This window comes from Ornithorhynchus anatinus, chromosome 8, assembly GCF_004115215.2.
Source record: "Ornithorhynchus anatinus isolate Pmale09 chromosome 8, mOrnAna1.pri.v4, whole genome shotgun sequence".
Lineage (NCBI taxonomy): Eukaryota > Metazoa > Chordata > Mammalia > Monotremata > Ornithorhynchidae > Ornithorhynchus > Ornithorhynchus anatinus.
In genome coordinates this window covers 64,043,268-64,059,307 of record NC_041735.1, presented here as the reverse complement: position 1 = coordinate 64,059,307, position 16,040 = coordinate 64,043,268, and the positions used below count along the sequence as shown (strand labels likewise).

General features: G+C 41.2%; 1 protein-coding gene across 3 annotated transcripts in view; it reads right to left on the bottom strand.

Annotated features, from left to right (window-relative positions):
- AGMO (alkylglycerol monooxygenase) overlaps positions 1-15,289 on the bottom strand; it is a 342,244-nt gene extending 326,955 nt beyond the window's left edge. For all 3 annotated transcript variants that reach the window (XM_029071245.2, XM_029071247.2, XM_029071246.2), the window contains exons 1-2: positions 15,042-15,289; positions 12,432-12,562 (exon numbers count right to left, since the gene is read on the bottom strand). In XM_029071245.2, the coding sequence (XP_028927078.1) occupies positions 12,432-12,562; positions 15,042-15,158 (248 nt within the window). In that variant the 5' untranslated portion in view covers positions 15,159-15,289. The remainder of the gene's footprint in view (positions 1-12,431; positions 12,563-15,041) is intronic.
- Positions 15,290-16,040: the final 751 nt, after the last annotated feature.

Sequence of the window (16,040 nt, the reverse complement as noted above, 5' to 3'; positions counted from 1 at the left end):
CATTCACTGCCAGAGATGTTCTGAAAATAGCCTTTTCAGAAGAAAAGAGGTACCATCCAAATCAGGAAAAAAATTGGAAAGTAAGTTCAGTAAGAGAAAGATGGAAAGAAAGGAGGAGAGGAAAGAGAGAGAAGGCGGGGTGGGAATGGAGGGAGAGAGAGAGAGAGTGGGAAATAAAGAGGGAGGGAGAGACGTGAGTGAGAGAGAGAGGACAGGCAGAGTGGGGGATAGGGAAAGGGGGAAGGAGAGAAGAAACAAGGAGGTGGGTGGGGGGAAGAAGGAGAAGGAAAGAGTGGGAGAGGAAGAAAGAGAGTGCTCCTGAAAAATTTCCCTTTGCAAAACAAAGTGAACCCGCCTGCACTTGAAATCCCCTTTTATTTCCTGTACAGGTGCCAGGTTTTGAGTAGACACCCAATTTATTAGCCTGTCAACTGACTTATTAGGGTTGACACAAATCGAGCTGAAATATGCCTGACATACTACAGTCAAGGCTTTTTTCACACTTTAGCACAAAGCCAAACTTCCCTCAAGGTGGAGGGAGAGCGGGAGGAGCTGTGGGAGTTCTATTCCCTGCTTTCTATCAGCGAGATGAATATGATCCTCTCCCATTTTTAACATGCAAAACCAGCCATGAAATACCCACGACTAAAAACAATTCAACAAAATGATACAGCTGGGAAATGATTATCAAGCTCTGGAAAGCCCTTGATTGCAGGAAATAGCACCTACATTTTCCAAAATGTTCCCTCCAGACACTGAATATTAAACCAAGGCTCCTTCCTTTCTTTTCCTTTGCCTTCTTAAAATGACTTTAGTCTCTGGAATTTTAACTCAAGCTTTCTAAACCCTCACCTTGAGACAAAAAATGTACAAAAAAAAAAAACTAATTTAAAATTACCTGGAGGCCTAACTTCTCCTGAGGTGATGGTCTAGTGTAATAATAATGGTGGTGATGATATATGTTTTGTGCTTCCAGTGTTGCCAAGCACTGTGCTAAGTGCTGGAGTGGATACAAGATTATCAGAAACAATGCCTGCCCCACTCGGGACATCCTGGCTAAGGGGGAGTGAGAACAAGCATCTTATCTCCAGTGAGAAAACTAAGGCACAGATATATTAAGTGACTTGATCAGGGTGTCACCTTTCAAACAAGTGGTGGAACTGAGACTAGAAGGTGGGTCTTCTGACTCCCAGGCCATTGCTCTTTCCAAAAGGCCTTGCTGCTTCTCTGGAAAGGGTTAAGAGAAGTAGTCTGGTCCAGTGGTTAGAGTATGGGCCTGGAAGTCTGAAGGACCTGAGTTCTAATTCCATCTCTGCCACTTGTCTGCTCTGTGACTTTGGAAAAGTAATTTTAGTTCTCTGGGCCTCAGTTCCCTCATCTGTAAAATGGGAATTAAAACTGTGAGCCCCATGGAGGACAGGGACTGTGGCCAACCTGATTCATTTGTATCTACCTCAGTATGTAGATTGTCACAATCATTATTAATAATAATAATGATAATGATAAAAATAATGATTCAATTCCTATATTCTAGTTTCCATTCAGTCACTAACTGGTGACTGTGGGATTTAGGTAAACAGTAAAGAAGCAGTGTGGCCTATTGGAAAAAGCATGGGTAAGCTCACTGAAAAGACAGATTTCATAATAATAGTAATAATGATGGCATTTGTTATACGCTTATTATGTGCCAAGCACTGTTCTAATCACTAGGGGAGGAGGATACAAGGTAATCAGGTTGTCCCACATGGGGCTCACAGTCTTAATCCCCATTTTACAGATGAGGTAACAGGCACAGAGAAGTTAAGTGACTTGCCCAAATTCACACAGCTGACAGGCGACGGAACCGGGATTAGAACTCATGACCTCTGACTCCCAAGCCCGGGTTCTTTCCACTGAGCTATGCTCATTCTCTGATTTAGGATTGGTCTTTCCCAGGCACCTATTGAAGTGCCCTGCACCAAGTAGGTGTTCAGTACATATGACTCCCACTGGTCTTTCGGATCACACCATTCATGTCCAAAGACATTCCCTGGTTGTGGTGATTTTTGCCTCAAAGTATCATCATCAGCAACATCAACAAAAAGAATAACAGAAACATCCATGCACACATCAAATAATTGACCAGTGGTATTTATTGAGTGTTCACTATGTGCAGAGCAATGCACAATACAAGCAGCGTGGCTCAGTGGAAAAGCCACAGATTTGTGAGTCAGCAGTCATGGGTTCTAATCCCCTTTCTGCCCCTTGTCAGCTGTGTGACTTTGGGCAAGTCACTTAACTTCTCCGTGCCTCACTTCCTCATCTGTAAAATGGGGATTAAGACTGTGAGCTCCTCATGGGAAACCTGATTACCTTGTATTTCCCCCACCCTCCATGCTTAGAACAGTGCTTGGCACATAGTAAGAGCTTCACAAATGCCATTCTTACTATTAGTTCTGGGGAGGGTATGCAAGTCAGTCATTTGTTTTTATAAAAGGATTACTGTGTGCAGAGCTTGGGTGCTTGGGAGAGTACAGTAGAACAATAAACAAGAACATTCCCTGTCTACAGTGAGATTACAGTTTAGAAGGGGAGACAGACATTAATATAAATGAATAAATTAGATATATGTACATAAGTGCTGGGGGGCTGGGAAGGGGATTGAATAAAAGGAGCAAGTCACAGTAATAATGTTGGTATTTGTTAAGCGCTTACTATGTGTAGAGCACTGTTCTAAGTGCTGGGGTAGATACAGAGTCATCAGGTTGTCCCACGTGAGGTTCACGGTCTTCATCCCCCTTTTACAGATGAGGTAACTGAGGCACAGAGAAGTAAAGTGACTGGCCCACGGTCACACAGCTGACAGTGGCAGAGCTGGGATTCAAACCCATGACCTTTGACTCCCAAGCCCAAATTCTTTCCAATGACACAGAAGGGAAAGGGAGAAGAGGAAAGGAGTGCTTAATATTTGTGGACTCTGGGTTTGGTTTCCTAAACCTAGAAAATCATTCTCAGGACTTTGACTGTGAGCCCCAAGTGGGACAGGGACTGTCTGTGTAGATTATCATGCATTTTAGTACAGTGCTTGGCACATAGTTAACATTTAATAGATACCACTATTATTATTGGTATTAGAACTAAAGTGTCTTGTGCCTTATCACATACTGCTGTCTTTGGGCCTGTAGTTCATCCTTCCAATTGAAGAGGAGGGTTCTTTTTACGCACCCACATCGTTCTCTCCCCTGACACTAGGAATTTGACCTGTCAGTGAATCTGCAGTTCCGCTGATGGTTTGGTAGGGTGCTTGATTGCTGCTCCAGATGTTTTTTTTTAAAAAAAAGTTCTACTCCTCTCTGCCCCACCACACCCCAGGTTTAGAGATATGATAAATGGCATCTCTCAATAGGTATGTGAACAAAACAGGGAAAGTATATCTATTGGAGGTTTTATGTAGAAAACCTTGGAAAAGGAGAATCTTCCGGTAAGGATTTATCAGCATTTTGATGTCCTTTAAAAATCCCATTCATTCATGTAGCCGCAACTCCTGCAGATCAAGTACCTCTATCTCCCTCTCCCCTTTTCACTCCCTTCCCTGAAAATATGTATTCAGTGATTTTCTAAAAGAGCACACCCGGTCCGTAATGTGGAAAACTGAATAATGAAGACCGAAAGAATCATCTTCATTTTTAATGATCTTCCTCACTCGGAAAATAAGAATGTCGCGAGTGGAATTATATTCAGTTTCAGAAGTAGGCTGCTTTGAATCATAAAGAGAGAAATATTTGCTTCTCCACAACCTCTACATGCTGACCTTGCAAATCCAGCTGCCCATCTGTAAAATTGCTGCCACTTTGCTCCATCTAGTGGAATACCACTTTTTCCTCAATATTTAGTATATGCAGAATACTATATCCCTCAGAGACTGTGATTCTGTTTGCCTGGGTCCTTTTGCAATGAAACGTCATTATGCCCACGCGGGTCAGACCGATCGATACGACTTATACCGGAGAGCAATGAGAAAAAATAACATTGTATCAAAATAACATGACAGGTTGGGGAAATTATTTCTAATTGTTCAGAGAAACGATATTAAATATAATTAAATTCACAACTCTAATTTGATTAAGAACCCTGGAACTTTTTCTGCTTTTGTTTTAAACTCCCAACGGCAGACTGGTCTAATAGCTTCCGTGCTTGACTTTCCTTAATTATTAACACTGACAAGAGGATATTCACAGACTCAGAGAGTAAGCCCTAAAAGGAAACGACAAATGCTTTTTTAAACAGGGACACAAATGGGCCTTTAGTCCTAAGATAATGTAGCCTTTCTAGTAGAACTTTGCAATCCCTCTACTTTTAACAAGTCTTAAGTTTGATATTAGAAAGAAAGAACTATATCCCCTTTAAGTAAATAAGCATATATGTCACTTCCACCAACTCATTTATAGATTAAAAGTGCCAAAGTTGCCATTGCTATCTAAGCTAAACACATATTATGGATATCCAATTTAAATATTGTTAGGAAGGGGCAAATCATTTTAAAGGATCTCGTTTCCTCCTTTTAAAACCAACCAAAAAAAAATCCTGATAAACCGGAATGCTGTGTGGAAACAGAAAATTAGGAATGGAAAATTTTGCCAGAGACCAGAATGACCTAGCTGAAATGACTTATAGGCATATGTTGGGTATGCACATTGTAAAAGTGGCAGATATATGCATCTAGAAACATATGCTTCATCCCTATAAAGTAGCCCTGCATGGTCCCCAAATACATTACATTCATAATCTGCTATTTCCACGGAGTAAATTAAAGAATCCTGCAGATTCTGAAAGAAGTTAACATCTGGAATAACATTTCCCTGGGAATAATGCATTTTGTTCAAAAAAATGCTCCAAAAAAACAAAAATAAACTGGAATCCAAAATTCTAGGTCCAGGTTAGAAATTCAGCTCTCAACACCCCCTAACCAACTGGCAATTATTTTTACTCATGAGCATTTAAGTCAGTAGCAGGATTTCACAAGCCATGTTTCATGCTTTTTTATTAGGATTAGATTCAATAAAAAGTCAATGAAATTTCCCATTTCTTCCTCACCTCACTAGTTTTAGCTTGGGTGTGGGGTTATATTGAATTTGGCTCCTTTACCATATATATGCAGAGGAAATGTTATAATGTAAAAGTCTCTGCTTAGAGTATGCTAGTCTAATTTCAGTAAACAAAAATTATTTGGATATACATCGCAAATTATAAGCTGCCCATCCTAGACGTCCAGCAGGATTAAACAAGTGCGTTCATGCCCAGAATCTGGCCCTAAGTGCAGCTGGACTTTTATTACACATCCTTGCCTGTAAGACAGACCTGTAAACAAGATATGATCTAGTCTATGATTAGACTGTTCCTTTACATTCCGCTCTTCAAGATACAGCGTATATCATCTGTAACAATACCAAAGAGGTGGGCTGCTAATCTTTACGATCCTTTGAATTTTATGTAACAATGAAATTGGGAAGAGCTAATAAACGTTGTTTTTCCGCAAGGTCTGCAGGCACCATTTCCATGACATAGGCTGGGAAGTGGAAAAATATGTTTGTGGTCTCCACAGCTTCTCTTCTCACAGACTGAAACGGCTCCTTTCAGTGATGCTCCCGAAGCCCATTTTCTAACAAAAGGATGAAGAGGCCGACACTCACCATACTCCTTCCAGCCACAGACTTTCTAAGGAAGTGGCAAACCTCTCCAGCTAGTTGAGAAAACGAAAATTAGTCCCTAGGAGAGGATACAATCAATGGCGTGTTAATCTAACCCTCAGCTGTTAATGATTTGCACTGCGATTTCCCCTGATGCTGTGGGTTAGGCTGAAACATTGTTTTAGCTGTTTCTGTCAAATTCCCCTTCTCTCTTCATGCTAAGTAGGGACTGAGAGGGAGATCTAATCCTTCTACCTTATTCCGTCATGCTTATCAAATGAACTAAATGATACATTTGTATCCTCTCTTTTCACATCCTCTACTAAACAAATTCCTTTTCGCAATGAAAAACTGCAATTCAGGAATTGGATCGATTTGCTCTACAGGATTTTCCCAAGTATTTAAGACAATGCTCTGTGTTTAAGAGGTACTCGATAAAAATTTGATTTATTGATTGAATTAGACTGAAATGATCAGGTTATTTTAGTGCCAGATAATCGGCAACGGAGAAGCATCGTGGGCTGGTGGAAAGAGCACAGGCCTGGGAGTCAGAGAGGAGCTGGGTTCTAATTTGAGTTCTGCCATTTGTCTGCTGCATGACCTTGGGAAAGTCACTGCACTTTGCCATGTCTCAGTTACCTCATCTGTAAAAAAGGGGATTAGATCTACTCCCTCCTACTTAGACTTTGACCCTCACGTGGGACAGGGACTGTGTCCAACCTGATTAACTTGTATCTGCTCTGGTGCTTAGAACGGTGCTTGGCACAAAGCAAACACTTAACAAGTACCATAATTATATTCTCTTAACAAGGACTGACATTTTATAACATGCTAAAGGTATTCAAGCCTAACCTGAAAAAGGATAATAGGCCTTTTTTTTAATTCTATAGAAGAGCAACTCTAGAGAAAGGAAGATAGTGCAGTGTTTAGTTATGCCACTTTTTGCTTTCAGAACTCAAGCATGGTGAAACCTTTGTGAATTCAAAAGAGTTCTGGGTAATGGCCAACAATTGAGCACCCACATGCACACAGAACAACCTACTTATTTTTGGAAAGAGACCTATGTGAATTGAATACTAGTGAATATCATCCCAAATTTCTCACCCAATAAGCAGAATGGGCAAGCATTCTCTGACCTGGAATGCACATCCCCTCCATAAACGCCATTCTACCACCATTCCCAACTTCCAAACGTTATTGAGGTCATATCTCCTCTAAGAGACCTTCACCAGTTTATCCCTCTTTTCCCTGACTCCTTCTTCCTTCTGCCTTGTCTCTGTGCCTCAGTTACCTCATCTGTAAAATGGGGATTAAGACTGAGAGCCTCACGTGGGACAACCTGATTACCCTGTATCTACCCCAGTGCTTAGAACAGTGCTCTGCACATAGTAAGTGCTTAACAAATACCAACATTATTATTATTATTATTATTATTATGAACTTGGATCTGCACCCTCTGAGCATTTGGTATTCTCCCCATCCTCAGCCCCACAGCACTTAAATCTGCATCCGTAAATTATTTATCGATATCAGTGTCTGTTTTCCTCTCTAGAATGTAAGCTCGTTGTGGGTTAGGAATGTGTTTACCACCTACAGTAGACAGATCTCTGTTGTACACTCCCAAGCATCTAGTGCAGTACTCGGCGCATAGTAACCACTCAATAAATACCATTGATTGATTAATTGATTGCAATGAAGTCCAACATTCCCCATCCCTATTCCCCATTCCACCAAATTTATACTGTTTTTAGACAAAGTCAAATTTGGGACTAAGCCTAAGGAAAAAAAATGTGATGGGTTAAACACCCAGCTTCGCCCAGTGGTCTGATTCAGTTCAAAAGAGAAGGTGAAACACATTTAAATCTCCAGGGTTTCTCTGAGACAACACCATGATTTTGAGCATTCATCAATGGCTAAAATTGATCTCATTTCTATATACCTAACTAATTTCATGAGATCAGCAGGAGGAATACACCTAGAGCTTTTGAAATAATGAAATGGACTTAGGGCCTAGGGAATTTTTAATATTATTTCTACGACTCTTTGAAAGCAAAATGAGGAGGGAAAAAAGACACATTTAAGCCATTTGGAAGCCAACTGCAAATAATTAGAGAATTTTCAAAGCTCTGCCTTCAAAAACAGAAAGAAGACAATATGGGCACCTCATGTAAATTAACCTTAAGTGAAAACTCTTAATTACAAAGAAACTCTTTGTGGCCCGAATTCTTCTTAACTGTGTCCACGGAGATAGAAACCACACTGTGGCATTGACGAGGCCTCATTATATTTGCATCGGTGTGTGGAGTTTTCCCTTTTTGCCGCCATTTGTTTCTATTATACCAAGAAAACAAAAACACAAGCCCCCTTGCCCTACTGGGTGGGACACAGCAATGGTTCTCAGGAAACGAGCGTGTGGAAGAACAACAACAACAACGATGAAAAAGGCTCTCACAATTTCAAAGAACTAAGCAAGGGAGAAATAAAGCTGACTCAAAGGCTCCCTGGGGCGGGAAGAATGATTGAGAAGCTGGAGTGAGGACATTCAGAGGGGACACTAACGCAAACACCTGGACCTCCAGGGAAACTATTCCTGGAATGTTTCTTCACCCCATCTTCCTGGTGTAGACCTGTTGCTTAAGATGCGCCTTTCGCACCGACAATGCCGTCCAGACTCTCCTCTTTCCTACACTTCCTCTCCTCTCACACTCGTTCAGTAACGAGCAGTAATTGTGATGCGGCGAGTTTGGTATTGACCGAGTCACCATTTTTACTTTAAATCTATGTGATATTGTTACATAGAGATAGAAAGATGTAAATGTATCTTATTTCTACTGTAGTTATAGCTCTATATCTAGAACTCTGTCCATTTTTCTACCCTTCATATTTTCAGATCCAAATTTTCGTAACTGGAGAAGCAGCGTGGTCTAATGGGTAGAGCACAGGCCTCGGGGTCAGAAGGATCTGGGTTCTAATTCTGGCTCCACCATTTGTCTTCTGCATAAACTTGGGCCAGTCACTTAGCTTCTCTGTGGCTCATTTATCTCATCAGTAAAATGGGGATTAAGACTGTGATTCCACTGTGGGACATGGACACTGTGCAACCTGATTATTTGTAATAATAATAAGTGTGGTATTTGTTAAGTACTTACTATGTACCAGGCATTGTACTAAGCACCGAGGTAGACACGAGAAAATCAGGTTGGACATAGATCCTGTCCCTGGTAGGGGCTCACAGTTTCAATCCCCATTTTACAGATGAGGTAACTAAGGCACAGAAAAGTAAAGTGACTTGTCCAAGGTGACACAGCAAACAAGTGGCAGAGCTCTTATTACAGTCCCTGGAACATAGTAATGCTTAACAAATATCATTTAAGGGGAAAAAAAAAGAAATTCCCCTAATTACTTACTCATCCCTCATGCCACAGAGCATACATACATATCTTTGAACTTGGTTGCTTCCCCTTACCTGTAATCTGCTTCTGTAAAATCAAGCACATCAATCCATGACCCTTGGATGTTGGATGTTCTCCCCACCCCCAACCCCACAATGCTTATGTATATATCTTTAAATTGTATATAATAAATTATTTATTTATATTAATGTCTATCTCCCCTTTGTACTGGAAACTCATTAAGAGAAGGGAACATGTACGCTAATTATGTTGTATTGTACTCTCCCAGTATCGTACTCTCCCAGTCGCTCAGTAAAGTGCTCTGCACATAGTAAGTGTTCAATAAATACGAGTGATTGATTGATTGATGTCTACCAATTCTGTTGTACTGTATTCTCCCAAGGCTGCAGCCTCCCCCTCTGGACTGTATGCTTGTTGTGAGCAGGGAACGAGTCTACCAATTCTGTCGGACTGTACTCTCCCAAGCATTTAGTACAGTCCTCTGCTGCACAGTAAGTGCTCAGTGAATATCAATGACTGACTGATTATAATGAAAGGGAACATTCTCCCATCCAGTAGTTTAAGCCCGGTGTGGGTACGGATTGTCTCTCTAAATTGCCGAATTGTGCTTTCCAAGCTTTTAGTAAGGGCTCTGCACACAGTAAGTGCTCAATAAATACAATCAAATGAATAGTTGCAATCTTGAATCAAGATCATCAAGCCTATATCGATTCTAGACAGTACCAAATCAATGCCATTAGTAAACTTTGAGACCAGGCCTAAAAAAAAAAAAAAAAAATAGCTGATGGGTAAAGCTAAGTTTCTGCCCTGAGTTGATGCAGTTCAAAAGAGAAGGTACAGTGTTCTGCACACAGTAAATGTTCAATAAATAAACCAATGATTCAAATAGTAATAATTATTCTACTGTTCTACATACTGACACCGAAATCTCCATCTCCTCCCCTGTTCTCTCCTCCTCCCTTCAGGCTCGTATCTCCTCCTGCCTTCAGGACGTCTCCACCTGGATGTCCACCCGCCACCTCTCAAAATGTCCAAGACTGAGCTCCTTATCTTTCCTCCCAAACGCTGTCCTCTCCCTGTCTTTCCCATCACTGAGGATGACCCTACTACCTTTCCCATCTCACAAGCCCGTAACCTTGGTATCATCCTTGACTCCACTCTCCAATTCACCCCACACATCCAAATCTGTCACCAAAACCTGCCAGTCTCAGCTACACAACCTCGCCAAGATCCACCCTTTCCTTTCCATCCAAACCGCTACCTTGCTGGTCCATTCTCTCATCATTTCCCATCTGGATGACTGCATCAGCCTCCTTTCTGATCTCTTGCCCTCCTGTCTCACCCTTTAGTCTATACTTCACTCTGCTGCCTGATTATCTTTCCAAAGAAATGCTCTGGGCATGTCACTCCCCTCCTCAAAAACCTCCAGTGGTTGCCTATCAACCTTCGCAGGAAACAAAAACTCATCATTCTTGGCTTCAAAGCTGTCCATCCCCTTGCCCCCTCCTACCTCACCTCCCTTCTCTCTTCCTACTGCCCACCCCGTACACTCCGCTCCTCTGCCACTCACCTTCTCATAGTCCCCCGTTCGTGCCTGTCCCACCATAGAATCCTGGCCCATTTCCTACCTCTGGCCTGGAATGCCCTCCCTTCTCACATCTGACAAACTAGCTCTCTTCCCCTCTTCAAAGCCCTACTGAGAGCTCACCTCCTCCAGGAGGTCTTCCCAGACTGAGCCCCTCTTTTTTCTCTGCTCTTCCTCCCCTCTCCATTCCCTCACCTCCCTCCCTCTGGTCTACCCCCTCCCCAGCCCACAGCACTTGTGTATATTTGTACATATTTATTATTCTATTTTATTAATGATGTGTATATATCAATAATTCTATTTATCTATTTTGATGGAATTGATGCCTGTCTACTTGTTTTGTTTTGTCTGTCTCCCCCTTCTAGACTGTGAGCCCGTTGTTGGATAGGGATTGTCTCTATCTGTTGCCAAATTGCACTTTCCAAGCACTTAGTACAGTGCTCAGCACACAGTAAGTGCTCAATAAATACAATTGAATGAATGAATGAATGTTCTAAGTGCTGGGGTAGACACAAGTTAATCAGGTTGTCCACAGTCACTGTCTCACATGGGGCTCCCAGTCTCAATCCCCATTTTACAGATGAAGTAACTGAAGTCCAGAAAAGTGAAGTAATTAGCCCAAGGTCACATAGACAAGTGGCAGAGCCAGGATTAGAACCCATGTCCTTCTGTCTCCCAGGCTCATGTTCTATCCGCTATGCCATGCTCAGAGATCATGTCTACCAACTCTATCACTTAATACAGTGCTCTGCACAGAGTAACCACTTAAAAATACTATCGAATGATTATTTCATCATCTGTCTCCCTTGCAAAATTGTCAGCATTGCTGGGGCAGGAATTGGGTCGCCTAACCGTCATACCCTTCTAAATGATTTGCACAATTCTCTACACAATGTGCTCAATTAATACTATGGATCGACTGATTGATCAGAGATGACTTTGCTAATGGTTAGATTCCTCCATTCATGTGACTGAGCTACCATATAAATTCAGTAGCACTATCATGATTCATTAAATTAATTCAATCATATTTATTGAGCTCTTACTGTGCGCAAAACACTATGCTACACACTTGGAAAGTACAATTCAACTATGAATAGAGACAATCCCTGCCCACAGCGGGTTCACAGTCTACATGCGGCTTATCAGTCTCAGGGCAAGGTTCACCTGCCTTGATGGTAGACTTCTTCATTACTCTGTAACGAGAATTGCTTCTGAATATGAGTGTATGGTTGAGGGTAGGAGTAACCTTTGGAATATAGAAATGAAAGAAAAGGGCATGGATTGTGTCCAATCTGCCTATGCCATTTCTACCCCAGTGCTTACTACAGTGCTTGACCTAATGGAAAGCATTTATATCGTACTCTCCCAAGCAATGCTCTGCATACAGTGAGTGCTCAGTAAATATGACCGAAGGATTAACCATTACCACCATGAATTGCTTTTACCCTAGTAGTGTGAAATTAGTTATTATGAGGTTTCGTTTTCCCACTTGCATCGTTCCACCGACGTTTCATCGTTGTTTCAGATAATTCTGAAACAAGTCCATAATCAGCGAACTCAGCGTCTCCAGAACGTTTGTTATTGTGGTCCAACTCATTTGAAAATTCCAGATCATCTTCCCAACTGAATTCTTCTAACACGGATTAATTTTCTCAAAGATAATATGGACATAACTGAGACGTTCTAATGTTGAAAGCACCTGTCTAAAATTGGCCTTTTATTCTTGTTTTGTCACATTGAATTCATGAATGTATCGTGGCTTACCTTGGAAGTCGTGACAGGACACCTGCTGAGAGAGAAGTTAAAGCGTCATCGACCCGACTTGCCGGCTTCCCCTGGTGAATCCAACTGACAAGAAACTCAAGCAGCAGCAAGGAAATGAAAAATGGAGTGGCCTAGAACGGAAATTCCAAGGAAGAAATGCTATCAGGTGCAGTTGGTATACAATACGGATGAAATTCTTCCCACATTTCCTGATTAAGTCATTTACCAAATGCCCACAGTTGAATTCCTTTGCAAAAGTAAAAACGGAAGCAAAACAAAAAAATAAGAGAGTGCCTCAAAAATGAAGATGAGGAACTCGAGGGCACTGATAAATTGCTCCTAGGTAACCCTGTGAGTAGCGTTGCCATTCTGAACAGTCAATAAATTTTGGAAAGCCCATGTCAGCATGTGTATAGAAATCTGACAATTAATTTGAAGGTGAAAAAATCAAGGTTCCTAAATCAAGAAATGTCAGGGGAGTGGCAGGAAGGAGGCAGAACTATTCCCTTCTATGTCACCCTCACACTTGAATATGCAGTCTTTATTCACTCCTCCCTCAATCCTACAGCATTTATGTACATACCAGTAATTTATTCATAATAATAATAATGATGATGATGATGATGATAGTATTTGTTAAGCTGTAACTATGTTTCAGGCACATAGTTCTAAGTGCTGAGGTAGATATAAGCTAATCAGGTTGGATACATTTGCTTTCCCTCTTGGGGTTCACAGCCTTAATCCCCATCTCACAGATAAGGTAGCAGAGAAGTGAAGTGACTGGCCCAAGGTCACACAGCAGACAAATGACAGTGTCAGAATTAAAACCCAGAGCCTTCTGACTCCCTAGCCCATGCTCTGCTCCTTTAAACCATGCTGCTTCCCATTTATTTATATTCTTATCTCCATCCCCCTCTAGATTGTAAGTTTGTTGGGAGCATATACAGTGCTTAACAACTCTGTTATATTGTACTCTCCCAACCTCTTAAACAATGTTCTGCACAACAGTAAGCATTTGATAAACTCAATTGATTGACTATGGCAAATATTAAATGGCTAAAACTGAATAAATCATTCCCCAGAAACAAACATTGAGACAAAAAAATTGAAAAATGATAATACATAACCAATACCTAAGGGAGATATCTTTTATTTGGGAATTTCTCTATATCTGTGGACTTTTAATTTCCAGATTATTGACTCCTTTTTAATGATTCAAAATTAAACTTGGAAAAAGTAATAATTTTGGATGCATCTTTACCTGAAAGTTCTTAAGTCAGGTATTCTTAATGTGAGTTGGGTCAATTAATTCTTAATTTGATAAATGAACACTTTCCAGGTTTTCCTCTAGACTATAAGCTTGTTGTGGCCAGGTGATATGTCTGTTTCTAGTTGTATTGCCCTTTCCCAAGTGCTCAGTACAGTGCTCTGCACACAATAAGCACTCAGTAAATACATTTGAGTGAATGAATGAATGAATGACCTACTCTTGGATCATGGGGTACTGTGTAGATCTCATGTATATTCAGAAGAACTTGCACCTAGATGTAAATGTGATTATTTTTTCTCTCGTTCTCTACATGAGAAGTCTACTGTTAAATTCCTTAAAATGAGGTAAGAAGTAGGTTTGGGTTTGCTAAGTATCCAAACATTTGGACACTAATCTTTGAAGCCTTCCAAATTCCATCAGAAAGTCTTGTTCCAATTTGGTTTTGCTTGTCAAAGTCACTAAAAGCAGCAATAACCACTTTGTGTGGGGGTGGAATTTCATGAGCTCGGTGTTTAATGTACTTTCTGATTCCCGGCTACATCAGAAGAGAAGTGAAAAATGCCATTTCTCCAAGAAGGGTTGGTTTGAGTTGAAATGAGAAAAGGGGGTAACTACGCTTATTGGTTGCTAACCTATGTGCTCATAGTGAAATTGTTCTGTCCAAATTTTCTTGGACAGTCGGGTTAGAGATATTGAGGTAAATTTGTTTTGAACAGCTTTTCAGAGATAGCGATGGAAATAATATTGAGGTTTATTGAGCGCTACTGAGTAATTGACATTCAGGAAATACAAAAAAATCAACTGCTGCCTCACGGTTTAAGACAAATCACAATCTGGACTGACAAGGAATGAAAGAAAAATGATTTTAGAGTACGGTGAGAATTTCTGTCAAGGTCCCAGGCTTTCCATTTGTAAAAGGTACACCCTTTAGGATTAAGGGAAAAAAGGATTAAGGGAAAAAAAGGATTAAGGAAAAAAAAAACTGCTTGAGAAGCAGTGTGGCCTAATAGAATACGTGAAAGTTTCCTTAGAGGCAGGAAAAAAGATTCTTATTCCATCTTCCCCACTACCCTGCTGTGAGATGCTGGGCAAACTGCTTAACTTCTTTGGGTCTCAGTTTCCTCATCTGCAAAGTGGGGATTCAATGCCTCTCCCCCTGCCCTCCTTAGACTGTAAACCCCAGGTGGAACAGGGACCGTTTCCAGCTCCATTACCTTGTATCTATCACAGCGCTTAGTACAGTGCTTGGAAGAGAGTAAGAGTTTAACAAATACCCCAATTAATATTATTATCTTATTGTTAGCATCCACAGAACTATCCCTTCTTCCCAGAGACCTCACCTTCTTTACGTAATCGGGAACTTCTTCTATGCTTTGGAACGAAGTTTCATTGGGCTTCATGACATAAAACATCATACGGATTCCCTGGGAGAACGAGATAACCTCCTGGTCTCCCATGCTCGCTGTCGGGTAAATAGCAGGAGGAAATTTGAAGAAATATACCCGGTTGGGAACAAAGGACTAAGCCAAGAGGGTCCGGTATGTGACAGAACGCAGCCCAGCAAGTCAAATGGCAGAGCAGAAGAAATTGATGGGGAGGGAGAGAGCAGAGATCACTCTGTGCCCTTTGGACCTTTCACAAGGTACAAATGGCAAACAAAAATAACCTCGCTTCATCTCTCCGCCCTCCCACTGAGATAGATAACAAAGTTTCCCATCCCTGGAGCTGCCCTTCGCTGAAAAGAGAAATAGAAATTTGATATACCCCTGAAGGGAAAAAAAAAGTGATAACAAAGGTAAAAGTTCACTGGAAAAAGTGGGTGGAAGCCAAGGTTTCTGCTCACATGAGGAAAACCCATTTTGCTTTCCTCCTCATCTCCTGCTTCTCTTTCAGTCAGGAAGGCTCACCTCAGTCCTAGAACACTTGATCTAATAAGGTGGCTTCTGTCACATAGGAATGCTCCTTAGGTAGATCAATTTTTATTAAGTAATCTTACCTGGGCTTAACTTGATGTGCAGTGTTGCAACTCAGTGAGCTAATACCTCCATGATCTCTGGATCACGATTGTCTACGTGGTTCTGGTGGCCCAGTGTAATTTCAGGCCTCTACTCATTTGCTGTTTAGAACCTACAGCTGGGCTTCTTTGACAAAATGACTGACAATATTTTAACAATTCACCTTGAAGGTGTCTTCATTCTACAGAAACCCTGTAGACTATATGGTCTGGATAACGTCTTGTGTAATTAGTAAGCATTAGGGGCATATTAAGCAGTAGATCCCTCCCACTTGGCATCTGAGACAACTGCAGCAATTTGAACACTCCTCAGGTCCTGGGGACA